The sequence below is a fragment of the Colossoma macropomum genome, unplaced genomic scaffold, assembly GCF_904425465.1.
Source record: "Colossoma macropomum unplaced genomic scaffold, Colossoma_macropomum, whole genome shotgun sequence".
NCBI lineage: Eukaryota > Metazoa > Chordata > Actinopteri > Characiformes > Serrasalmidae > Colossoma > Colossoma macropomum.
Window position 1 is genome coordinate 9,179,148 of NW_023494786.1, and position 27,653 is coordinate 9,206,800.

General features: G+C 38.3%; 1 protein-coding gene across 2 annotated transcripts; it reads right to left on the reverse strand.

Annotated features, from left to right (window-relative positions):
* Nucleotides 1-55: 55 nt before the first annotated feature.
* Nucleotides 56-27,441, reverse strand: dyrk1ab (dual-specificity tyrosine-(Y)-phosphorylation regulated kinase 1A, b). Of its 2 annotated transcripts, none has more exons than XM_036560309.1 (11): nucleotides 26,596-27,441; nucleotides 9,630-9,826; nucleotides 9,423-9,515; nucleotides 6,356-6,544; nucleotides 5,892-6,039; nucleotides 4,803-5,089; nucleotides 4,529-4,675; nucleotides 4,035-4,175; nucleotides 3,647-3,950; nucleotides 2,441-2,565; nucleotides 56-2,220 (listed from the first exon to the last, which is right to left on the reverse strand). In XM_036560309.1, the coding sequence occupies exons 2-11, from the start codon at nucleotides 9,747-9,749 to the stop codon at nucleotides 1,612-1,614; spliced, it is 2,163 nt and encodes a 720-aa protein (XP_036416202.1). In that variant the 5' UTR covers nucleotides 9,750-9,826; nucleotides 26,596-27,441; the 3' UTR covers nucleotides 56-1,611. The 2 variants fall into 2 exon arrangements, 1 of the variants encoding a protein (XP_036416202.1); XR_005006187.1 differs by having other exon boundaries at nucleotides 2,209-2,220; nucleotides 2,441-3,558.
* Nucleotides 27,442-27,653: the final 212 nt, after the last annotated feature.

Sequence of the window (27,653 nt, forward strand, 5' to 3'; positions counted from 1 at the left end):
AGACAGTGTCTTGCTAAGTGATGCTCCCGATTGACATCTTGCTCAATGTAAAACTGATAGGGGTGTTTAACCACATGACAAGCAAATCGATCAACATTAAAAATGTACCAAGTTCAGCAAAAAGCTCCAGTTCGCAATAGTAGTTGATAGACATTTTGTATGGACAAAAGTCGATACTTTAATAAACCTTGCGTTGAAGTGGTGAACTGCTACATTATTGGTTACAGACACCAAGTACTATAAAAAACAATCGCTTTGGTATAAAAAAAAGAAAAGGAGAAAAAAATGGAGAGAGACGATCAAACAGGAAAAAAAACAACAAAAAAAAACAAATGTGTGTAAAATTCACAGCATAATTCAAGAGGAGAAAAAGGCAGTCACGAATTTCAGCACATATTTCTGTACTAAAAATTGAAGAGGCAAATTGAAGAAGTAGACAGTCTTCAAATGGAAACCGTATACTCAAAAAGGAAAAAAGAGGAAAGAAATAAAATAAATAAAATCAAGCATCTCAAATACGGGTGGACTACCTTCATCGTGAAATTCCACTTCGGTAAGAAAGAATTATAGGAAGTTGTGTTTGGGACACTTGACCCTGTAATTAAGAGTCCCTTTTAGTCCCTTAGATAAAGGCCTCTTAATAACCATTTCTTAATTACTCTTCTTTTTTTTTTTAACTTTATTCGGCATTCCCCTAAACAATTAAGGACCATTTCAATGTTAAAAACAGAGGAAAGCCGTCTTTATTTCAATGTTTCTGTCCATCTCTTTTTCATTCAGAAGTCCAAAAATCGTAAGGCCAATAAGATGCTTGACAACAGCCCCTGTTACTCTGTATATGACCCCCTTCAGTGTGTCTCCTCCTCCTTAATTGCCACATACACTTGAAGCTGCCTCATACAAACAGCTCCCAGCCTGGACAGTACTGCAACCGACTCAGCAAGCACCAGTGCGGGTTTCTCCCATGCGCATCTAAGTGCTCGCTGCTGGAGCAACTTCCATGTGCCCTCCTTGAAGAGTTACACAATACGGACAACACAAAATATCACTGCAAGTACTGCTTCCTTGACACGCTACAGGTTAACACACAGCTCTGAGAGGCTTCACTTAAAGGGTAAATAAATAACAACCAGTCCAAAAGGAAAAAAAAGACAGAAAAAAAAGGCATAAATGTTTTACTGTTTGAACTTAATGGATGTTTTTGCATTGCTTTACATACAGCTAGTTGTGTGGCAGCTCTCTGCTCTGAAATGGTCAGAAGAAAAAAAAAGACAAAAACAACAAAAGAATCTTAAAAAAAAACAAACAAAGAATGATTAATCAATACTATGTGCAGTCAGTGAACTTGCAGACAGATGTGTCAATTTTCACTATGGTTATTTTGCAGTATTACTAATGTGTCTATTGACTGAAAACGGAAAAAAAAATATCTGAAATACATATATACTTTAAATACTCTTCAGTTGTAGCGGTTCAGTGATATCTCCCCTAAAAAGTGAGCAGCTTTTTGTTCTCTATGCACCTTTTCAAAAATAGGAGAAAAAGAAAACATCACCTAGAAAAAAAAAAATAATAATAAATCACACAGAAAACAAACCATTTTCAGCTTAGTCACGAACTGGCCATTGAGCTCTGCTGAACACATACTCCAGTCATTGGAGACTCTTCCCTATCAATGCCTTGCCTCATGCCCAAATGTCCCTCTGTTATGAAGTGACTAGGTCCAGTATTTGTGGCAACAGGGTAAGTTGGATGTCCAGCAATGCCAGTCTCTTGGCGAGGATTTGAGAAGGCACCCAAACCCATGTTCATGCTTCCATTTTGGCTGAAGTCCAGGGTACTGGCAGGAACCTGGCGAAACTGGTAAGCCTGGTTACCGTGGTTTCCCGTGGAAGAGGAAGATGTGGAGGAAGAGGATGCAGAGGAAGACAGGGATGTCATGGACAGATGACCATGCACAACCTCCATAGAATCCTGTGTGGAGGCGCTGTTGGTGGGCGAGTTGTAGAGCCGTGGTCGAGGGTGCGCTGTTATGACCTGTCCATGATGATGATGGTGATGGTGGTGGTGATGGTGGTGGTGGTGATGGGGGTGCAATGCCTTAGGGTGTTGGGGAGGCACATGAAAGGTGGTCTCCTGGACTGGATGTGTCTCTACAGTGACAGGGTCTGGTCCAACACCGCCAGTCCATACTACAGGTGGATGGTAAGGCTGTCTCGTCTATAAGGGTTGAGTACACAAATGTGCAAAAAGGGCATACAGTAGCATGGTCAATAAAATAAGAGTAAACAAGTCAAAGATTCTGGCTACTTAAATATTCAAACCCAATAACTCTAAACTTCAGATTCCCTTCCTCACTCCCATACATTACATATTAGCTTCATAGTAGTTTATTTAAAATTTATTTAAAATTAAGTTCTAAATCTTAACCAAGCAATACCTGAGGGCAGAGGTTGTCACAGTCTATGGATGGCATTGTTGTGCCAAAGTGACCCCCACTGTGCCGATGGTGGTGAGTTGGATCAGATCTTGCTCTGCCACTGGTGCTTGTTCCAGATGATCCTCCTGAGAAGATGACAAAATGGCTTATATTAAATGGGATCAGTCACACTGTCAAATAATCTCTCAATTTCCCCACACTCTACATAAATTTTCAGAACACAAATCATAACACTCTGCAGTATAGTTATTGAGATAATGAAAATTTTTTTTTTTCAACCTGTAAAGTAGGTGTGGTAACCTGCTGTCTTGACTGGCTGGGGTCCAGCAAAGTTTGGTGATTTTCCTGCTCTTTACATGTCAACTAAAACCTACAGTTAACTGATGAGTTGAATGGCATCTTCAGGATCTTTATTTTTTGTAGAATTAATTATTAATTTTGCTTTAAGTAAGTTCATATAGGAATGTGTGTAGGGAGAAAAGTCAGTCTTTATAGTACACTGTGAAGACTGTGAAGAAGGTAACAGTTAAAAAGAAGCATGTCAAAACAAAAGCCATAAGATTTCAACAAGGGTTTAAAGTTTGGACCAGCATCAAATCCAGACTGGATCCTCAACCTTTCCATGGACATGCAACATAAAAAGAACCAGAGCTGAGGCAGATGGTCACTAATAACTGAGCTAACACTGCTTTAGCTGCTTAAAAGAATGTTCGCTTGACAACATTACAAAATACTCGTCTCAGCTAAGCAAAGTTATCTGAAATATACTGAGGTAAATTTGTTGTGCATTCATAAGCTTCCACTGTGTTTTCCTCTCGTACTGCAGCTGCAGTCTCTTCTATCTCTTCCTATGACAACTTTGGTTAAAAAGTATATGTTATGGTTGCTTTAGAAACAACTCTGAAGTTTGTTCTGTGAGTTTAAAGGAGATGGGCTAGCAGATGGCAGTGTTTCTGTTGTATGTATTTTGAAGGGGTTCAGCAAGTGGGTGAGGATTGAAGGGGTTGAGCGAGTGGGTGAGGAGTATAGACCATGCACGTCATGCCGCTGCCTCAGCTTGGGTTTTCTGTTTGTGTTGAGTGTCCACAGAGTTCCAGTCTGGATTTGATGGGTCCTCTCTGTTTGATACATTACCAAAGATGTCACTGGTCTAGTGTTTCCAAGCTAAATATGAGTTAGGAAACTGAAAATATATTTGATAAGTACCTGAGCTTGAGGATGTACTAGAAGTGGTCCCTGAGGACTGTGACTGCTCAAGTGCAGGACTTGTTGAAACACTACTGCTTGTATTTGTTCCTTCATCTGCTGTTTTCTTGAAGAAGCTGTGCTGAAGGGCATAGTAGGGCTGGATCCTCGTCTTAGGGTCATAGTCCAGCATTCTGAGTACAAGGTCTTTGAATTTCAAGTAGTCAGCAACTGCATGGCCCGATTCGCCGGCCCTTCGGCCCCCTGGTCCACCACCCTCCACTCCCAAGATGGCATGGAGCTTTCGAGAAGCCGGAGGTTTGTACTGTTCACAGAGAAAAAAAAAAGACTTATACTGACCGTATAAACTCAGAGTCAATGAAAAGAATACACTGCTGATGATACATACCCTTTTCCCGTCTTTGGTCTTCTTTATACTCCATGTCCCATCTGACAACTTCTCAAAAAACTTTCTGGCTTTTGGTGCTAGGTCCATTATGTGATTGGGTGGGATACCAAGAACTTCAACAATTTTGTTCATCTGGTCAACCTGAAAACAATGAAAGGAGTCAGTATACTAGGACGTAGACAGTTTAAACTGTAGCCTGCTAGTACAGCACTAAGACAGCCATGTATGATACGCAGCTTCATTTGTCAGATGTCCAATTTCATTTGTTAACTCACAGCTTATAGCAGGATTCACCATTTTAAACTTCAACCAAATGGTAGTAATGTAGATCAAACTGATTGTTGAAGTATTAAGCTATTAATTACAGTCAACAGAGCAAACAAGAAGACATTAACTTTTGTGTTAACATTAATTTTTCAAAGTATGTTTTTATAAAATAACTTTTTAAAATATGTTTCATCTGTGAAGTCAACTTGTCCTTGTCCATATTTTACCTCATTGGCTCCACTGAACAAAGGTTCTCCTGTATGCATCTCAACTAGTATACATCCTAGTGACCACATGTCTATGGCCAGATCATATGGCATTCCCAACAACACTTCAGGGGAGCGATAGAATCGACTCTGGATGTACTGATATATCTGGAAAAAGAACAGGGAAAAAGGCTCACCATGCTGCCAGATTACTTACATTACATTACTTACATACAAACACTACATTTAAAATTAAATCACACATCACATCACAAATGAGAAAAAAAAGGCATACCCTTTGTCCCAGTTGGCAAGAGCTCCCAAAGTCCACTATTTTAATGGCGCTTCTCTTGGGGTTACATAGCAGGATGTTCTCTGGCTTGAGGTCACAGTGGATGATACTGAGCTCAGGGGTGGCGAGAAACAGCAGTGCTGTGCACAACTGCTGGGCAAACTTTCTGGTCAGGTTCAAAGAAACTCCTCTGAAGTTTGTATTTCGTAACAAGTCATACAAGTTGTATGACAACATTTCAAATACTAAGCAAAGGTGATTCCGGAACATGAAGTGCCGCTTCAGATGAACTAAGCAGTCATGAAAAAGAGAGAAAAACAGAGACAGAAAAAATTATAGCACTGTAGTCCAAAAAATAAATAAATAAATAAATAAATAAATAAAAAAGTAAAACTGCTTATTTTGCTGATGATCATGCAACAACGTGACTAAACCCTGACAGAAGTGGACAAACATTCTCTTGCTTCTACACAATGATCATGGGCTCTGTGACTGATTTAACCAAATAAATAAAATATTAAGGAGCAATTGTAACTAGCTACATTTCCACTGACTTTCAGCAAGCAATAAAATAAAAATCTATAGCTTGTTTCCACCAAAGTAACATTTAGCAATAAAAATGCTTTGCATTTTATTTCCTAAAAAAAAAAAGAAAAAAACTTGTCGGTATTGCAACCAACTAAAAAGTTTGAATAGTTTCTCTCTCGTTTTATGTATCTTGCAACTTGTGAACCTCTGACTTCTCTATAACCTACTGATAAAGAAAACATTCCGTTTTAGTGTTGATTTCACAGTTATTCTTTCTTGGAGCTGTTATGCAAGAGATCAAGTTTCTCTGCCATACAGAGCTGTTTGAGCACTTTCCATTTAGAAATACTAGTTAACTGATAATAATATCAGAAGTTAACTGTTAAATTTAAGTCTAACACCATGTTGTGCAGTAAATAATATTATCAAGCACCATCAGTTGCCAGAGCACAGGCACCCTGCAAAGCAGTGAAACTTCTCCCCCATGTTAAAAGTATTAATATTATAAAGCATTGAACTGAAACATTGTAAAGTGAATCTTTAAAAGTTTGAAATGTTTATTACCTATATAGTACTTCATCTCTGTGTCATGTTTGTTCATGAGTTCAAGAAGCCGCACTTCAATCTGAGCTTGATTCAGAAAAGCCTTCTTGTTCTTGATGATCTTAATCGCTACCCACTCCTGCTCAGCGCGGTCGTAAGCTTTTACAACCTGCAACACGCAATCAGAACACATATGTTTTACTATACTTCATGCAGAAAGGAGCTTTTGACATCAGCTATCACAGCCTCTTTGAACCCACTAAATATAAATGCACAACCTGATGCCATAGGCATCTCAACATTTTTGCTAGTGAAAATGTTTACTGCTTAAAAAAAAAAAGGAAATTTCTGACAGCATTTCATTTTAACTCTTGATTTCAGAACCATGGCCTAAATGAGTAAATGGAGAAAGAAATAATAAAAGAGGCACTGCCTTTGAAATAAGCAATTCTGTGTGTTAATGTTTTGCACTTAAGCAGTCGTACCTGTCCAAATGAACCTTTTCCAATTAGAGAATCGATTTCATAACGGTCCATCCACTTCTCTCCATTCTTGACAATGTAGTCATAGTTGTCATCATCATAACCATCATTGAAGACTTTCCTCTCTTTCTTATGGCTGGAGTCCTCACCTTGACCCTGTTGATGCCGCCGTTTCTTTTTTGCATAATACACCTACACAGACAGAAAGACAACCATGCAAAACGTGCTTAGACGAGGAAAACATAAAAGCTACAACCACAGAATAGTCTACAACTTAAAAGTAACTACAAATTATACTATAAAAAAGTTAGGATTTTGCGAAATGTTTCTATACAGCACCTTTTGTAACTACTAAAGGATAAATGTAAAAGTTATTTTTGCTATATACAGTATACAGTTGAAAAGTTTGTTATTTTACATACAATTACATACATTATTAACACATCATATGGATTTAAGCATTGTGCAAAGGCCAATCAGTAGTTTTAGTCATTTTATTCAACACTTTAAGAATTTTGTGAATAAGGAGAAAAATGATAACACACTGCAATTATCTATTTACATAAAGTTTTGTCATGATACCCGGAATTCATGCGACTTTCACGGCAGTCCAACGCGACATTCGTTATAATTTTGCACTGCTGAGACCTCAAACATTTGGGTTGATGTTTCTGTACAAACAAAATTAGAAAGCACGTATCCAAACTGTTCTGCATTCAAAGAGATTGAAAGAAATGACTGAACGCGGCCATAGAATAATGAGGCTGCTGCGTCAAAGAAAAAGTTACACGTCTCAAAGCCAAGTTTAAAGAAAGCAAGTATGCGAACCAAAGAAGTGGCTGTGGGCGAATAATGTGCCCTTTTTTACAGTGAGCTTGAGGCATTGCTGTTTTACACATACAAGTCAGTTTAGGAGCGTGATCTGTTTAGACTACAGGCCACATGTGTAAGACATTGTAAACAGCCTAACAAAAAAAATCTGATTTGATGAGAAAATCAGATTTGGGCAACTTTTACCTGTTGTGTGAACGCAGCCTTAGTGACATCTGTCATTTTTGAGATTCCATAAAGAAGTCGCTGTTTCTTCTGCTCACACATTTTGAGTTTTAACCTCTTCATTTACATTTAATGATGTCCCAAAGAAGAGGTTTTTATTTGGCTCGTATTCTGCTGATTTTCTTGTATTAAATCATTAAATTTAGACACAAAACCTTAAATTTAGACACAAAACAGAATCTTTGAATATTCAACATTATTTGCCAACACTAAGAACATTTAAACAGTAGTTATTTCAACATCATTGTAAAGTTCTTGAAACATAAGCATAAGCTATTACTAGTTAAAGTCAACAAATGTTTGAGGGAATACCTGAATGACATGGAATAAACAAGTATGTTTGTATGTCTAAAAAGCATGAATACAGGAATATGCATAACGTCTGTGTGTCATGGGTTTAAAAGATTATAATGTTATATAATGTTATTATACAACATTTGGGCTACAGCTATGCAGTATGAACTACAAACAGTTCTGCTCAGCAACTTTTTTGTCATTAAGACAAAAATTCTGAGTGACTAAACGAATGAATGGCTGAATAACTGAAGGCATCCATGTGTTAAAATGAGTATATGAGTATTTCGCTGCTATGCCCAGTTCTCTCATATTACATGTTTAACGCAAAAAGTATTCTCCAAGAGAACAAAGTACACAAAGACATACTTTATCCTCTGGGTGCAGCCAGAAGAAAACGAAGAAATAGAATTCTTTAATAAAGCAACAATAGCATCCCCACAAAGCAAATATCATGTAAGTGCAAGCATATTGTGAAAAAGTATTACACCAGTTTCCCAATACAATCCTCAGGGATCCCTAGGGTGTCCACAATTTTACTTTATCCTTGTTCCCAGCACCACTGTGGGTCTGCAAGGAGTACATTGGGAAACACTGTTTTACTGAATTTCCACTGGTTTATAAACGGGTGCAAAAAGTTACACTCTCATGTTTACCGGCATAAATTAATAAAAGCTTAACTATCTTAAAATACTACGATCACAGCACTACTACAAATATGTTCAGTTAATATGCACAATTTAGCAGTAACTGCTGTCTGATCATGTCCTCAAGTCAAACTACTGTCATCTAAAATCATTACTTTTTTGACATTGTTACATATTTAGTTTTTTCATAAAACTTAACTGAAACACTATGTCATGAAAAAATATTACTGATAAATGATTATTTTCATAGAAACATGCATTAAAATGCTAAACAGGGGATCTGGAAACCCCGAACAGGCTGCTGGCTCACCTGTGAGGATAGCAGGAGAGCAGAGAAAATCACTTTAACCACAGTCTTAAAAATAAAAACTTTTTTTGGGTCGACTCTCGTCACTGGACAGGGGAAAGACTTAAGCATGCTTCATACCAGAGCACATGCTAAATTCAACCATGGCGACTTTATTACCTGTTGCAGGTGCCGGAATAATTTTCCTACGGCTATAGACAGCTAGCTACCAGACTCTCACTTATTCTTGGTAATAAATGCAACTGAGAACATGCTAACTACCTAACAATCCGGAGCAGTTGGAAAGCTCTTTGTACTGCAACTGGAGTTAAGACTAATACCGTCGACTCAAATTGTGAGAGTCTCGCAATCTGTGCCAAATCCAATTTCCAACAAGTCCGGTGCAGCTGGCCTCTGCATACTGCTGGTAAACTAACTAAATATTTGGCTTGATAAACATTTATTTTCCCACGGAAGTGCATGGATTCATAAAAGTAGCAAATGTGTTGGTTATTCAAATGCCTTTTCCATTTTGGACATTTTAATTATCAAATTGATCAAAAAATTGCTGACCATTTGTTGCAGCCCCAGGATCTACACATCAAAAATATCTGCACTTGCTGGTGATTGTGGGTGCAATAATTTGTGACCTTGCAGTGGCACTCTTACATAACGTGTACAGTGCTTTAAATGGCTGATTAAGTCTCTAGTACAGAAAACTGATAAGACCACATATTCATAGAAGAACAGAGCTCTAACAAACATCAAGACTTGGGTCAGCTCTTACCTCATTAATGTGTTTGTAGGTTTTGATCAGGTCAATGGAGAGCTTCCTTAAAGGAGCTACAGTTGGGTCACGAAAGCACTGGGGCATGTGCCTCTGTATTTAAAAACAAAGGGAAAAAAGGAAAAATGAAAATAAAGAACATCAGTTATAAAAGGTCATGGCGCAAAAATAAAAACTGTTTATGGTTTACATATGGGCACCCAGTACCTGGTTGGCAGTGAGTGCTTGTGTCTGGTCACTGTATGGCAGTACAGTGACAGACTGGTCTGTACTCTGCTGGTGACAGTCACTGTACTGCTGGTGCGAATGAGGCATCGGAGCAGCCATCTGAAGACCAGCAGCATTGAAAGAAAAAGAGGGTGCAAGCCGGACGGACGAAGGTTTGCATGCTGAGGTCTCTCCCCCTAGGAGAAAGTTAACAGATATTAGTGCTCATCAGAACAATGCAGCACTGTAAAAATGGGAATAAGGGATGATTCCTGTGTTTTTAACAATAACAGCACAGAGGTCTTACACAAATTTGTGCATGCTTCTCATTATACAGATATTCAGTGCATAATAATTAACTACTGCAATAATTATATTTAACTTAAATGCACAAAATATATTTTTTTGAATATACAGGTGAAGTACAGAGGCATCTATTGAGAGCTAAGAGCAGGACAGCAAGACAGGCACATCTCTGTCCAAGAAAAATCATCCAGATTGGAGGCTGGAATGTAGTAATGTACACTTGAAAAAAATCCAGAATGAATAAAGAACATTTAGTTATTAGCTCCTTACTAACCTCAATAGTATATTTAATAAGACTACACAGCAGTTTTTAAACGCTGAAGTGGAAAGATTTCACAAATTTGCCCTCTTAAGAGCAAATTTTGATAATTATTAGGAGAATGCTCATTCATCAGCATCCTTCACTAGGCAACACAATGCGCTACAGCCACACAGAATCCCACCACTATTTCAGAATCCCAGCAACAGCACCTAATTAGCATAGCCTATCACCAAGAAGATACAGTGTGATTTGGCAAGCCCATCAAGGTTCAAGCCAATCACGGAAGAGTATGCAAATAGCCTACTTTTGTTGCCAGGGCAGAGCTGCTCCCATTTTCCAATAAGAAAACAAGAAATAAACAAGAAATAAAACTGAACTTTGGCACACTTCAAGGCAGCATCCACCACATTGGAGACTGACAGCAGAATAGAAGCTCAACATGCACTCGTGTTGTAGGAGCAAGAGAATGATTCAGCTGACCTGACTAAGATTGAGGAAAGCATTCATACAAACTCTCAGAGGACAGAAATGTGCATGTTTGCTGTATAGTTTCAAAAAATATTTAGGGCAGAGACCATCATAACATACAGTACTAATCAAAACAGAGAAATTAATAATAATAATAATAATAATAATGAAGCCTACGTATATATGATGTATATATTCTGCAAGTAACCACTCAGCTTCTTCTCCTCTTAAAGATTTCAACCACTATCTAGCCAATTATCAAAATCACAAAAACACAGACAATTCACGTTAAATTTAATGCTGTTAATTAAGAAATTTTTCACTCAAAACAGCTTAAACATAATAAAATAAAACTTAGATATTCAAACACTTCAATCATCCAAAGTTTAGAGTAAATAAAAAATTAAAAAATATATATTTAACCGTTGAAGTCTTCAAAAGGTTAATAAAATACATTTTTAAAATTACATTATATACTTCACTGGCTGTTGGTTTTTCCTCCAACTTATTACATCGCCTAATTCCTTGATTCTAAAGCCCTATTCGAGCAGGATTAGTATTATCTTGGGACATACTGTAATTTGAGTGAATAACTCTGATTTTAATCCAATATGCCATGTCTATAGTTTTTGCAAGTCTGCCAAGCAGTAATTCTGAAGGGAATTACCTTCTCTAATTCGCCAAACTCAGGGCTCCTCAGTAATAGTAGTCCTGCTCAGAATAAACATCTCAGTAACATAATTACAAAAAGGGGTAACAGAAAACGGACAAGGATGAATTTGGCTTTCTATTCGGCAGCTTCTTGTTTGAATTTTCCCATTCCACCTAAAATGGTGCAGGAGTCACCTTCTGGCACCTGAATTTTCAAAAATTCAAACAAAAAGGTGGCAAATAAGAAGCCATCTTCAGCTTCACGGAAAACAACGCCTCAAGACAAGAATACTGAAATCCACAAGTCTTTGGTGATGGCTGAATTACAAGAACGAAAATGAACTCTAAATCACCTTTCGTTTTCTGCCTTGTTGAGCGGCATTAAGCTGAATGAACCCACTTTTCTAGCCTAATGCTAGCCTGCTTGCCGTTTAGCTATACAGTGTGTTGTCGTTGTTCAGAAGTGTGGCACTTGTTGCATAATGTTGATGTAAACATTTGCACTTTGATATTTCAATCTGGGCTATTTCGGGTAATTTGCGGAAATTACAGAGATCCTTTATCCCGTACGAATTGGCCAGTCAAATTACATTATCAAACCTTCTCTGGAAAAACTAATCCAACTCTAATAGAACATTACACATGTTTAATCATTCATTTATTTCCCATTATTGTTAACGTTTATGATTCTGAGTGAAGCAATCTGCACAGGTGACATCTGATATATCCTTGGCTAAAGGTTTCTGCGTTACTATGTTTATGGCTGACATGGATGATCTGCACGTTTCCCATTTAAGGAATGTGTATTTTACTGATCGATTCAAAATATTAACGCAGGCAAACACTGCTGTCCCAAAAGAGTCCTAAAATAAATAAATATATATATAAAAAAAAACCACACACCCTGTGAATAGTAAAAGAGAACAGTGATTCTAGAAAAGTTAACAAGGCATGCTTTCATGTTTTATGTGGAAGGTGCACCAGACTGCTGTTTCCTAGAAAGCAAAAAAAGAAAACGTGTGCACTTAAATTTTACAAGTTAACAGCAGCAGCAACATTTCAACCTTTTAGAGACGTTCATAAACATCCCAAAAATAAGAAACAGGGATTGGAAAAGCCAAAACATATCATATTACTAAGTTTTTAGGTAGTATTTAAGTTTGATAGTGTATACTGATGTGTAAACCACAGTAAATATGTAATTAAGGCAGCAATAATGTTTAACTCAGTATGTGACCTTCACCAAGAGCAGTTAGGGTGCTCATGTACTAAAACAGCTGTATGAACATATAATAAAGCATGGGATATTTGAATCATTTCAGTCACAGAACATGTTTGATGTATATGTGAATACATAGCAACATTTAATGCAGAAACCTTGTAGTTCGCTTTAAAAGCACTGTTCATCTGAATATGATAATGTTGACCCAGATATGGGATGTGCGAATTCATGTTAACATAATAATGTAGCCTTTTCATTGTTTTATCGATTATGACTAAACCAGAGAGAGCTTCCTTCTGCTGGCTATTCACAGCCATCAGCAATCAATTTCTTTTAGTATTTGTCAAACTCTAATACACAAAAATAGTTCCTTATAGATTTGACAGTCTAAAGAGTATTTAGAGTAGTAGTTAATCAATTAACAAACAGAGTTGTTAGCAAAGTTGTTATTTTTTAATGTGCTTCATCACTTAGTTGGTGGTTTTGGAAAGGTGAGGAAAAAGTTAGTTTTGCACCATGAACTATAACTCTCATGCACCCTGCTAGAAACATTTTCCCAAATTTCCTCAGTCACCAGTATATATATATATATACACACACACACATACATACATACATACACACACGCACACATTACATTACTACTTATAGAATAAAGCAGTTGAAATGTTGTCACTTCTGACATACAGTACCCTGCTTTCCATGAAATACTAGTCACATTCTGATTGGTAATAAATTGTTGTATTTTATCAGAAACACACACAAAAAAAAAAACACTATATCTGCATTATATATTGGCCATCGCCCTGCTCTCTAAATATCGACATCAGCCCTGGGAAAACCCATAGGGTTCGACCACTAAATCAGAGTTGTTTTATTAAACTCTCAACAACTTCAAATACACTTTTATTTCTATTTTTATACAGGCAAATTATTCCATGACACAGTATGGACTGTAAAGCATTCAGATGCACATCAAATACATTTTTTTCAAAAGAGCAGCTTCTTCAAAATTCTTCAAAACTGCTGAGCACATAAAAGTGTATACTTTTTACTGTACATATTGCACTAGTGTGTAAATAATTACTTTGGGAAGGAGATAGCTATGAATTAAATATTAACTGTTTCTATCTGTTGTCTTACAGCAAATACTTAAAATATAACCCTTTTTCACTTCCTACAATGCTAACCAATCTCTCGAAAACAACCCATACACCTCACATATCCACTGGAGTCCATAATTTCTTCAGATGCTCAATTTTTAAGCATAATTAAGGCCAAAGAATTCTTATCACTTAAGCCTAAGGCTAAACTCATAGGCTCAGAAAATGTACATGGTGAGGTTTCACCATGTGTTCACAAACCAATAGCACAAATATTTTTATGTTTGCCATATTAATATGGCCGGTTATTGTCAGCAACATCATGAGACAGTACTTATCACAACACACAATATGATACAATAACAAAACACACCAGACGTGCTGACATGTTTGATCAAAATTTACCTTCAGATCACATCTTATGTCTTTATGTACTAACGTCACACACAGGATCAAACCCAGGAGGACCCAGCTCAATGTTTAGGTCTCAAATGCAAAATCAACATTATACTGATGAAGATATGATCACAATAGAGGATAGTTCATCTACATCCTTTAGAAGACACGTCCTTCAGGTTTTGACAAAGTCAGCTGGTCTCCATGCTAGGCTAATGGCTAATCCCCTCTTTTCCGCTTTTAACGCAGTACAACCTGACAACAGCTTTAACAACAAACTGCACTGACTTAACTCAGACCGCAACTCACTATACTTGTAAAGTTATGCTCTGTATGTTAAGTTACATTATCTGTGTTTATTTATGACACACCAGTACAAAAGTAATGACAAAACTCATACCTTAAGAAATTCAACAGGTATATCAGATAAACCAGTATATCGCCCCCTATTAGTACCATAGTATTTCAAAATTTCGATGGTGTCAAATTTCTGTTGCACAACTAACAATTGGTCAAATAAACACAACCCTCCCATTCACACATTCAATTTCGGATATTGTTCCAACAGCAGTCACTTAACTGTAAGACAGGAGTCTTTATTTTCTTCTGATACCGAGTCCAATACCGCAATGAATTACCTACTTAGAATTAAGCAGCTGTTAGTGTAAATGAGTGCAACGTACCTGAATGCTTACTGCATTTCATTGGCTCTGTACCTGTACTCTGCACAATGACAAAGTTGAATCTAATCTAATCTAAAATAGTTAAGTCATTAAAATCTAGCTGGTTTTAAATGACTTGCATTAACTAGCTACGCTAAATTATTTACCTTGAATCAAGCAGCACTGCAGTGGAGAAGAGTAGATTTTTTTCCAGATGAGAAGAGCACTTCTGTACAATTGCAAGTTAAGTGCGTTTCATAGTTTTGATGCTCCTCATCTGTTTTTTTCAATAGTAGTCTCTGTAGCACAGTCATAGCAGGAATCATACTGAGCTGTAGTTAAATGTCCTCTAAAGCCAAACACACACCGTGTGATTTTAGAAGTCTTCTTCTTTGGTGAGTCACACTGTACGTTTGAATAGTCCGTTGTGTACAGACAAAGCCTGCGGTTTATATACTTGCACTGTACGAAAATGCTCAGTCCATGCTATGAGAAATGCAGCCTCTACAGGCAGCTCCGTCCATGAATAATTTCAAATAAAGCTGTGTCATTCAAAACTGCACGTTGCATACATAGTTCTAAACAAACACGCTGAGAAACTGAGCAGCTCGGCCAACCATACCGTGCACTGAAACGTACACCGTAGGACAACACAATCTCTCTACAGCATATTTTACTACAACCGTTTTAAACAGTAACGTTTATACCTTGCAGTTCACAAAAGGAGGAAACGTTGACTTTTTCTACTCCGTTTTACTACCCTACGCGTCTCCACCCATAATGGGGAAGCAGATGTTATTGTGTTTGTATGTGTTTAAAAAAAGGCTAAAATTACACAGTGTATTCAGGGCGGGAACATACCAAGGCAGAATGTTTAAAGTGACCACCGATTTTGTGTCCAACCGTCATGAAGTCAGAAACTACGCAAAGCCTCATTCACTGCCAGCCTGACTTTGTTAGCGCGGCAGCATACACTCGAACAGCTGCTTTTGGGAACCGAGCCTGTAATGGTGTGTGGCACTTCTGGCCTGTTAACTAGACTATCATAAGCTTAGTTAACACACTACAGCTACAAACACACAGAACAGATTAGATTTTTGCTTTCTGTCACTCTAACATCAGTTGCTCGACTTTGTTCTCTCAGACATGAGTTTTTAATCATCAAGAGAACCAGTTAGTTGGATTCAAACCTGTACTGTGGAGTGTGTTTCAGTCTGTAGTCTGCTCACTAAGCTAACGTTACCATGGAACAGGTTTCAATTCTGTAAATATCTGTAACTCCAACACCAATTTGAATTATTATCTTCTAAACTTTCATCTGTGCTTTACTCAGCCGGAATCTGTGCTTTACTTAGCCAGAATTAAACATGTTCTATGGTGGGCAGAGCTGTTATCATGCTAGCTAAGCTAATGCTAACCAGGTCCTCTCTCCTAGTTAGCAGAACAGTTTAACATTCACCAATTGCTGTCAGAGAGATGTTTTGAAATTTTTTGAATGATGGATTAAAATCCTACACTGCATTCACCTATTTTATATTAATGTTCTTGATTCTGAACTCAGGCACGATGATATGGCATGAAAACTGTGTAAAAGCCTTGATGTTTATGGCACTTTAATGAATTTTATGTATTTTTACATGCTGAAGCTATAATGTGACAAGGCTACACTGCCCAACCCTACCTGACATTATGGCAACTCCCCTACAAAATAAGGACAATCATTGCAGCTAACCTGGATGCATCGTCACCTGAATAATTTCACATCATCCTGGGAAAAGAATCCAGCAGCAAACCACAACCCACTACAAAGAATAAAATCACACTATTAGTACACAAATCTTTGAGATTACCAAAAGGGACAATTAATTCATGGGTTACAAATTGGAGATGAAATGATATTTGAGTATATTGTCTATTTGAGCCCTACATCTGTGGTACTTTATCTTCGTAAAATATCTTCAAAAAATACTAATGAATTCTAATTACTCCAGTGCATACAACTCTACCTAGCTCACAATTTATTTTTAGATGCAAACTGTACCTCTGAATTTCACATAACGTTTGTGTTTTAAACAGTTTCCTCCAAAATTTTGAATTCATGTTCACAAGATTTATTATATATTTGCTTGATTCGGCTTCACTTGGGACTTAAAGGTGAGGTGTTGGCCCATACTGAGTATTACAATTAACTTACAATATTAGGACACAGCATCTTCTGTGCAACATCACTGAGTCTGTGTTAGAGGTCTGCACTTCCGCAGACTCCCACAGAAAACAGAATCCCACCAAAACATCTTGCAACGCAGGACTTATTTTCAGTGTTGCGTGCGGGAGCGGGCAGGAAACCAGCTCACTGCAGGCGAAAGCAGGACAAAACACGCAAATAGAAAATTCCACAAATTAGTGAATAGTCTAAGTAAAGTAGACAGATCACTAAATCATATACACAGAAACAGATCATGTGCTCTGTGTGCAAATTCCTGTAGCTTACAGAGATGGCAGAGCCTTCAGTCCGACAGTCACGGCTGCCAAGCCCAGCAAAAATAACGAAAATAACCCTTCCTTGGCTTAATTCTTGGATTGTGTTTACTGGGAATAACTAGCGTATGGTTGCGTTATTTCACAGTAACCCTGATGACCATGACTACAGTGTTATTTCAGCAAAGAATAATGTATTTGTAAAATACATTCCTACCAATGAATTGCCTTTCTATTTTATTATAAATACATTCACATTAAAGTTATCAATTATCTTAAAGTTTTTAAGCATTTGCATGCATAAGTTAATAAACACTACCTTAACTTCTGCAAGCCATGTTGGTACAACACTGGCTAACAAGTTCCAATCCATTTTTGAGGGTCTATCCCATGTGGATAGTCTGTGAAAGGTTTTTCTCTTTTAACTGTGTGATATGCTGCTGTGAACTTGTTCAACTTGGAATCTGCTTCACTGTATGTCAGATGCACATGTCCAGTGGTCCAGACTGCTATACACACAGCGTCATGACACTCTAGCGACGTGTAGTTCCGACGACAAAACCCACAACACACTTATCTGCCTCGTTAGGATATTCCCAAAACTTTACAGAACATCTGAGGTACAGATGAGCCAAAATTGACCCATGAAAACTGAGTTTCCGTGAGGGAATAAGGCTGCAGACTCACTTTGCTTTGTATTTGTGCTTTGCCATCATTTTCCTGTGCATTTAGCTTTGATGTCATTTGTCAACAAATAATATCATTGGTTTGTTTTGCGTGAATGAATAAGATAATTTTTGCATGGTGAGGGTTTAAATATTCAAGTGAATTGAGTTTGGCCTTATAGTTACTGACAGTTAGCCTTGACAGCACTATGAACGCCAAAACGTTTCTGTGGGGGGCGGGAGCAGGACTGGAGGGAAAAAAAAACAGTCACACATAGACCTCTAGTCTGAGTTTTGTTAAATGAAAGGATCGACTAGCTGTGTAACGGTATCTGCCGAACTTTCTCCAATTTAGCCAATCATAAGAGCTGATCAGTAACGTTAAAGATTTTAGGCCTATTCTGCGAGTTAAGGACTGCTGCAGCCCTGCGCAAGGCTCCTCAGCCACAGAACCCTGCAGTTCCTCATTCAAACGCTAAATGGAAATACAGACCTTTTCATTTTGACTACAGGACTAAAGGCTTATTCAGCCAGAGTCTGATTTATACGTCAAAAAAAAAACCCAAAAAAAAACAACACGCACATCAAAATTTGAAAACGAACACACAGATTAATACGGTGTTTAACACAGAGTCTGAAACTGACAGACAAATGCTGACTAAATATATGCAGAGGTTAAAGACGACTGCTGAAAGGCTGCGAGTACGTTACAGTAGTGCGACTCCCCTGTGTTGTTGTCTTCTTTGTAGAATGGGATGTACCCAGTTTAGCTGCAGTGCTTAAAAGAAAAAAAACGTTTGAGTGTTTAGACAGAAAAATGCCTCAAACTTTTTGTGAAGGTCTCCAAAAATTCATACTTGGTGTGATTAGGCCTTAATGGTCCAGTGTCACCCTCAGTAAGTATTGGCTACCAACCGGCAATCAGCGTTCGGTATCAGCCCCAAAAACACTGGGCGATCACTAACTTTAGTGACTAGTCAAACTGATGCACTACAATCTTTGAAACTAGGGTTTGGCATTTAAGGCAAAACGATTAAGAGGCCTAGGCTAAAATCCATAATTAGCATGACATTTTCTAGTTACAAAATTTGGATTCTTTCTTTAGCTTGATTATTTTACTGCAGTGACTCACAATGAAGCAAGCTGAAGCTCCAAAGCACATTGGTATTTAGTTTGGGTCCATGAACACAAGCTAAGATTAATGTAAAGTACAGTAAGTAGAAGAGGAAGCGCTGTATGTTAGGTAACTTCTCTCTTGCTCTCTTTCATAAGCACAAAAAAAAATACGGAAACATTGATACTGATGCAGTCCGATACCGTGCTTATTTACTCACAATCGACCTCTCAATAATTCACTGACACCAACATTCTGATAATAGCTGTGATGTAAGCTGCCGCACTAATGAACAAACGCAGTGAAGGAGGCTCTGCTTGAACAGAGAACTACGTGTCAGTCGGACACAAAGCCATCAGTCACTTTAACCTCTCCGCCTTGGAAGATTCCTACCAAAGATGCATTGTGTGGATTTTAGCTTATTTTAAACACACAATCGTAACCGCTACCCTAACATGGGGGGAGACACGTAGGCCTGCTAAATAGGGGGATACTCAGCGAAAACATTGTCTCATACATGCGTCCCATATACTCACGCTCCTGACTGTCAGACCCTGTCGGAATTTGTAATTACAGACATTCACGCCGTCAGTACCAGCTGGTTCACGGGTTGTTTCGCACATGGTCTTCCATGCCCTTGTCTATTAGGCAGCTTCTCAGGCGACGGCAAGAGGAAGCATGGCCGTCGCCTTGTCCATGTTAGGCTAGTGCTTTCGCCAAAACGCCAGTCTTTCCTGCACGTCCACTGCCTCGTAAACAAAGCGTACTACTAAACTGTACTACAGATGTGTATTTACCATCTAATCATTAAAGAGAAACAAAAGTACATTTGCTTACAGAATATTCGAATTTATCCAAGGGAGTATTTGATAGTCCATTCAAACGTGAAATTATTCAGCGCTGACTTTAAACGTACTGTTCTTGCTAATACCAGTTATGCAGTTGAAGATTTTCTTCCTCTGACAACTAAGAATTATTATTATTATTATTATTATTATTATTATTATCATCATCATCATTATTAGGAGTTTATTTATTTATTTCTGTAATAATACTGTGCAGTGCGCAGTAAAACAAATTTTTTAACCTCTGAGATTTACATTCTGTCAAACCAGCAATTCTTAACTAAACCTGGCAGCTAGGCAGGATGTGTGGCTGATTTTCTCATCATGTCCTGTAAATATAGTAGCCAGTGGCACATATCATTGTAAAAATCTGCATGTTTGTATTTGCGCATAATGAATAAACATATAAACAATGACGTGGTAGGCTATTCAAGTGAAAATCTGGACTCTCACAGGTGCTCCCATAGCAAACTATTTTGTTCAAACTCTGTGTGAACATGTGATATTCAATACACCACAGGGGGAACATTCAAATAATAATTAAATTGGAATTAATAAGTAAATAAATATAAATCTACATAAATAAATGCACAAAGTTTTTTCTCTTTCAGTCCCAAAAATTTGCACTCACCCTCGAGAGATGAGGCAAAATCCAAAAACAAAACTTTGTGCATTCTCAAAACGCCCCTTCTTCAGTAGAGAAGTATGCTCTGTGTTTACCTCCCTCTAGTGACATATGGAAGAACTTTAAGCCCTCTCATTTCTTTACTATAGCAAGCGTTTTATTTATTTATTTTTTTTTATGATTACACTTTGTTTCTTGTCCCATTATAAATGTTACAGGTTTTTACTTTGCTTTTTACGAACATATTCAGTCTGTCATCCACTCAACAACAAATCATTTGTGAGGATAAACGTGGGAGTCACCAGTGGGTGTTAAGTAAAAATCTGTCAAGTCTCTGGATAAGCTGGAAATTAACATTTGAGTGAAAGCTTACAAAATTCAGGACCATTTTGTTTAACAGGCAGTATTCAACCCAGGCAGGTTTCCATGCAGATCCCAACTTATTTGGTTTGGTTTTGATTAGTATTATTATTAGCCTTAGTACAAATTATGTTCACTTACGCAAACCTTCACAAGTTGATTTGTTCTAAAATAAAAAAATAAAAAAATAAATAATAATAATAATGTTTGTCAAAGGTTAAAAATAAACTGTGCAGGAAAGTAGGAGAATGGCAATCTACTTTTTAGGTGCTATCAATTCAGTCAACTTTTCAAAGAGACAACAGTTCCTTAATATCTGAATCATGTACAAACCCAATTCCAAAAAAGTTGGGACAGTAGGTAAAATGCAAATAAAAACAGAAAGCAGTGATTTGTAAACTGTCTTTTATAGGAATTTATTTAAATGCAGCACAAAGAAGAGATATCTGATATTTTACTTTATCAGCTTTACTGATTTTTGCAAAAATTTTCTAATTCTAAATTTGACGGTGGCAACACATTCCAAAAAAGGTGCCACTTTGTGAACTCTGTGAGTGAATAGTACAACAGTTTAAGAACAAGATCTTCTCATAACATTATTATTGTGTGCAAAGGGCAAGGTCGAAAACCAATACCGAATGCCCGTAAGCTTCGAACCCCTCAGACAGCACTGCATTAAAAACTGACATGCTTCTGTGATGTATGGGCTCGGGAATACTTTGGAAAACTCCTGTCTGCAAACACATTGTTGCTGCAGCTACATTTGCAAGCAAAGACTCTTCTATGCAAAGCAAAAGCCACATAACATCCAGAAATGCCACGAATTTCTCTGACTAAAGCTCATCTGAGACAGACTGACACAAAATGTCAAAATGGATGCTGTGGTCTGTCAAGTCCACCTTTCAAGCTGTTTTTGGAAATAACGGACGTTGTGTTCTCCAAGCCAAAGAAGAAAAGGACCATCCTGATTGTTACCAACGCAAAGGTTAAAAGCCAGCGTCTGTCATGGTATGGAGGTGCGCTAGTGCCAACGACATGGGTAACGTGCACATCTGTATAGGCAGCATTAATGCAGAGGAGTACATATGCTTTTTGGAGCAACATATGCTGCCATCTAGATGACGTCTTTTTCCATGGACTTTCTTGCTTGTTTCAGCAAGATAATGCCAAGCCACATTCTGCATGTGTTACAACAGCATGCCTTCATAGTAAGAGAGAGCAGGTGCTAGACTGGCCTGGCGCATTATGAAGTGCAATATACAACAACAGAGACCCGGACCGTTGAGCAGCTGTGTTATATGAAGAAAGAATGGAATATAAATTCCACTTTCACTACACACAACAACTGGTGCCCTAATATAGTGGCGAAAGGCCACTATAATAATGTACAAATTACAGTACAGTGACACATTTCATTCAAAAACTGAAAACTCAAACATTAAAAAGAAAAAAAGCCACAGAAACTCTGTTTCATCAGTTATAATGAAGACGTCATTGTTTTTTCTGCTACTGTATATGTTTCTTTTAACACACGTACCCTCTCAGTAATTTATTGGGAACTGTTCTAGGTATCAAGGCAGGTAGACTGCTGCAACAAGCTCAGTGGGATTTCAACTCCAGGTTGTGTTCACATTTAACTTGTTTCTGTTTAATTGCTGCTAAATTCTCGTGTAAAACTACATGTGTAAAAGGGGCTAAAGATTTACATTTAAATCACTATTCGCTAGTTAGATAAAGCAATGCTTTAGTATGACTCACCTGCACAGAGTATAAACAATGTTTGCTTAAAAAAAGCCTACTTTTAGGTGATTTTGTAGAAACCAGAAAGTGTAAGGTAGTTTTTGAAAAAAATCCAACCAACCAACCAACCAAAAAATAAATAAAATAAAAAAAATCCCCCTACTCTTAAGCACTCCTTCCAAAGCCAATCACCCAAAACATATGAATGTGCACAACCTGACTAGTCATAACAGGCAGACTCTGAAAAAATGTTGGAAATAGTGGGGGGGGGTGGTCTCGTAAACCTTTACTTCAAAGGTGTGGAAGTTGGAGAATCTTTCTTATGACTACACACACAAATAAGCTAGCTAGCTATACCACCTCATTTGTAAAACATTCCATTCAAAGTCAGGATAGACTAAGCTTCAATGATATTGTAAATTTAATCAAGCAATTTTTATCTGCAGAATTATTGCAATAAACGATATTATCACAACCGAAATTCAGTGACAAAGTATTGCCCATTTTGTCAGCTCCACTTACCATATAGGTGCACTTTGTGGTTCCACAATTACAGACGACCATCTGTTTCTCTGCATACTTTCACTCTGTTCAAAAACAGCCTACAGTCTATAATTGTAGAACTACAAAGTGTACTTATATTAAGTGATGATCATTTTCAATGAGTGCAGATACAAGTTAAATGTACCCAATAATCACTTAGTGTCCTTTATAAAGCAATTTATTTACAAATTTGTTTATAAGTTAGTAATAGATGTTTACATTAATCTCTGAGCTACTGTTGTACATTGTTCAGAGTTTTACTATGAGTAAAATGTAGTAAATGTAACAATAATAGATACTGCTATTTACAAAGTTGGTATGCTGAACAATTGTGAGAATCATGATTTCAACTGTAGGAAAAAAAAGTTGTGTTTCCTATTTAATCAAGAATTGTGCAGCCCTAATACTGACACTGTTTTTGCTAAATAGTGACAAAGTTCAAATCTGTAAAGTACCTAAAATGGTAGAATCTGGTGTATTTGGTCAATACATTGTGGGTCACTCATGCAATTCAACAACAAAAGCATGATGTCATCTGAGCCTAAATTACAATTATCAAAATATTCCCCATCAGTTTCCAATCCCCTATCACAACAATACATATTGCTCAGCCATGACTTATCCTGGCTGGCCAAATTCTTGCTCAACTTGATTCAACGCAAAAGCAAGCTGGGATTTTATAAATCACAGAAACTATGATAATATGAACACTTGCAACTTAAATTTTCCAACAGGACCACAATAACCACCTCCACAAGCTTTCACTTACAGCTGGGAGTACTGTTAACATCAAGTCAACGTTTTGTAAGCCATAGACAACATAGCTTTATGAAACAGACAAAACCACACTGAAATTATACTGCTCTGTAATATTAACACACCAGTTCAATCAACTGGTGAACCCTTGATGTCATATGGCTGAACACTGGCCTGTATTATTTTGGCCAAAAGAACATTTGCTGGATCACATACATTCCTTGATTCATCCAACTGCCAATAGAACCGCTCTGGAATATCTGAGATTGGTCAGTATGCCAAAGCACACAATTATTAGTGTTTGGACAGGCTAATACCACGATAGACAATTGTGTAGCCTTAACAGACAAACAAGTACTCCTCTGAAATTCTGATGAAAATAATTAATTTAAAAAGTCATAGTATAAAAGGCAGATCAAATGGTTTCACATTTGTCCATCCAGCACCCTCACCACATTTTAATTGTTCTATATACTAATATACATAGGACAAGATGTCTAAGCAACATGTAGTGCTTGCTGTGCTTGAAAGCTTCCAAAAGACTTGAAGGAAGAAACTGTAAAGATATCCTAAAAATGGGCAACCACCTGAGAATTTGGAGGTGTTTTGTCTAAAGATGCAGGTGAGAATCCACACATTTGTACAATATCAAACATAATCCACAAATCTTCAAACCATTAAATTTGTTCTTCACAGGATTTGAACAAGGCCTTAATCATCACATTACAAGGCCTACTGGGTATTTATACAGATTGACACTGACTTACCATAAATAAAAAGAATAACTTGCTGCCCAGACACTTAGTTGTTACCATTTAATAGCTGCATTTAATCTAATACTGGCCGTACACTAAATGACTTAAAATCCTAACAGATTTCTAAAATGGAGATTTGGTCTTTTACAGAATTTTCTGCATGTGTGTTGTGAGGACTCGTGAGATGTGTCACACACAACAATTTTAGCTACAAAAAAAAAAGCTCTCTCATTGGTTGTTGCCTGAATCACTTGTTCAGCTACGTCACTGACTGTCTCGCTGGCCCCCGATCACTGCGGAGCCCGAAGGCTCTCAGAAATGTTGTCAGAAGGGGACAAAATTCGGGCTAAAATCTTGTGTAGTACAGGCCCAGTTTAAGTAATGCCACCAGCCTTTCAGAGCACTATTTGGTGATCTAATACTGATCTACATGTGGAGGCAGGGATTCTCTGAACAGACCTGGCTCAACTCTGATCCTGGTGGTCCAATTTCCAAACTATTATACCTGGCCATGATAATCAGACCTCAGTCAACTCAATCAGCCATCATAGAACAAGAGTCAGTCACCCAACTCCACACCTGTGGCAAAGTTCTGATCTGGGTCACTGAGATCAAAGATGAAACAAACAAATAACATAAGAGAAGAAAAAGAATAGGTGCACCTTCTCACTATGCAGCCCACAGAAATAAGAGCAGACTGGACGCATCTCATTCTTCAGAACAGTACTTCATACACTAGTCCCCAGACACCACCAAGCAATCTGCATTTGTGCTCCCATCACACCTGACACAGGTACTGAGAGTTCTTCATTACTTGGATCAGGTGTATTGAGAGCCGGATAAGAGCAAAAATGTGGACCATCTGAGGGTCTCCAAGGACTAGATTAGGAAACACAACCTCACAACACTCAGACCTAATGTTTTCATGTCCTGTAAGACCCCTATTTTTAGCCTTTAAGGCAACTTCTGTTACAATTAAAACAGATTTAGGCTACACACATTTCTTCCCATTTTCTCTTATAATCATGCCTAAGCATTTAAACTGTCTCTGAGCCCTTGGTGATCGTTTTACTTGCTAGATAAAGGGTAAAACACTGGCTGGCTTTACAACAGAAGAGATTTCGTATTTCTTATAACCAGATTAACAGATTCTGACAATACAAGCGATGGCAGACAGAGGACTATAAAAGCGTGGGCTACGTCCTAACAACAAGCCAACTAAGTTGGAGGCTGGGTGGGTGATCAAAATGCATCTTACCTTAACCGGCATGTGTCCTTCATTTTGATATAAACATTTGACATTTACTCTAATAACATTATTGAAGACAGTATGACTGGAGAATGTAGACGGCTAACTGCCTCGCCATTGGTCTAAACAGAAAAACAGTGAACGCTAATGACAAAAACCGGTTACAATAATGACTTAGTAGCTGACATTTACCAGCGGCAACGCAAACGCATAACTAAACTCTGGTCCACCAAACTGATCCCTCCCTTCTACAAGGAAAGCTAACTTTTCCATCGACACACACAGCACAAGTCTGATGGTTATGCCATTCAGTCTGGTGTGATGATACGTTGTTGCTAACCATGTCAGTCTGACCTAGCAGCGAACCAAGTTAGCTAACCCAGCTAAACGTAGAGTGCCTGTCTGCGAGTTAGCTGGCTACACAGGTCAGCTAACGTTAGCTAGTTCGATAACTGCCTCTAATTTTAGATGGCAGCAAGGTGTTCTGCAAACATATAATCAAAGGATAATCTACTAACTATTTCGTTAGCCTCTTAAATTCTACAAATCCAGCAACACAAGTGCTAATTCCAGTCTGTAGGCCACAGATGTTGGCTGTATCAAGCCTGGTTAGCAACAAGCTAACGTTACTGAGCTGAAGTGGCTAGGTTAGCAAACCAACTAATGATGGGTTCCTGCATTGGTAGGTCCAATCCGAACCAGCCTTGTTCCAGATCACGTTACATCGTAAGCCATTTAACAGTAACGTTAAATACTGAACCCTTACCTTTGATGGTGTGATCTTCATTTAAAGTCTCAGAGCCAGTGAGGTAAAGCCCCTTATCCAGCTTCTGTAAGGTTAGCCGCGATACTTCCAATGACTGAGATACCCAAATTTCCAATCCAGATGGAGCTACGTTAGCTAGCTTAGCTGGCTATCTGGCTAAACGTTTCTTATCGCAGCCAACGGGCGTCAAAATGGCAGCCCAGCCTAATTTTCCGAACCTCGATCGTCCTCTGTGAAGCAGCCATGGCCGGTCAGACGTCCCACTTTCGGATTAACAGCGCTGATGGTGCGCTAGCTATCGGACGTTAGCCAGCCAGCTAAGCTAGGTGACTTTAACGAATGTGGCTAAGCAGCTAGCTCGGTTACCGCTGAGCGCACACTCTCATTCCCGCTGGCTCGGGACGGAGCGCGGATTATAACAACACTTAACTTACACGGCGCACAGCTAACAGCGGCGAAACTGCTACGCACAGGTACTGTCGAAACGCGTCTGTATAAAACTAGCACTTTTCCACTAGATTTTATGTTAGTTTTCACAAAATGGCGCGCGTTCGTTCCAGACCTGCGCAGGCAGTGGAGCGGCCCGGCGGAGCGGAGCTGAGCGGAGACACACGGAGGAGAAGAGAACAGAACAGCGTTAGGTAGTTAGCTCGCTCGCTCGGAGGGCTCGGTACCGCCTAACCCGCTCCTCTCACCCTCCGAACGCCCGCTCCGTGGTTTTCTCAGTCGGACACGGTCGGAGAACCTCTCCCCCCGAAGCTGTCACTCGTAAGAACATATGACTGCGTTATTCCGGCGGGAAGCGAAAACATTTGAAAGGTAAAAAAAAAGCCACCGACAAAATGGCGACAGCCTGTGCTGTTACTATGGAAACTGTCAATCAAACAGCAACTTACCCGGATGTAGCAATGACGATTGAAAACAGCGTAAGCCGATGATAACCGTCAGTCAGCGAGATCAGCGGGAGTCCTCAGTCTGGCCTTTAGTAAGTTAAAGCAGTGGTTTACTGGAAAATCAGATTTACACGGTTTCCCCTTTTACTGCAGACGTGTTTGGTA

Coding starts and splice junctions, on each gene's coding strand:
- dyrk1ab (XM_036560309.1), bottom strand. CDS start 9,749: ATGGCTGCTCCGATGCCTCATTCGCACCAGCAGTACAGTGACTGTCAC. Junction 2,566..3,646: donor TAGTACATCCTCAAGCTCAG/GTACTTATCAAA, acceptor TCATCTTCTCAG/GAGGATCATCTGGAACAAGC. Junction 2,221..2,440: donor GTGACAACCTCTGCCCTCAG/GTATTGCTTGGT, acceptor CAACCCTTATAG/ACGAGACAGCCTTACCATCC.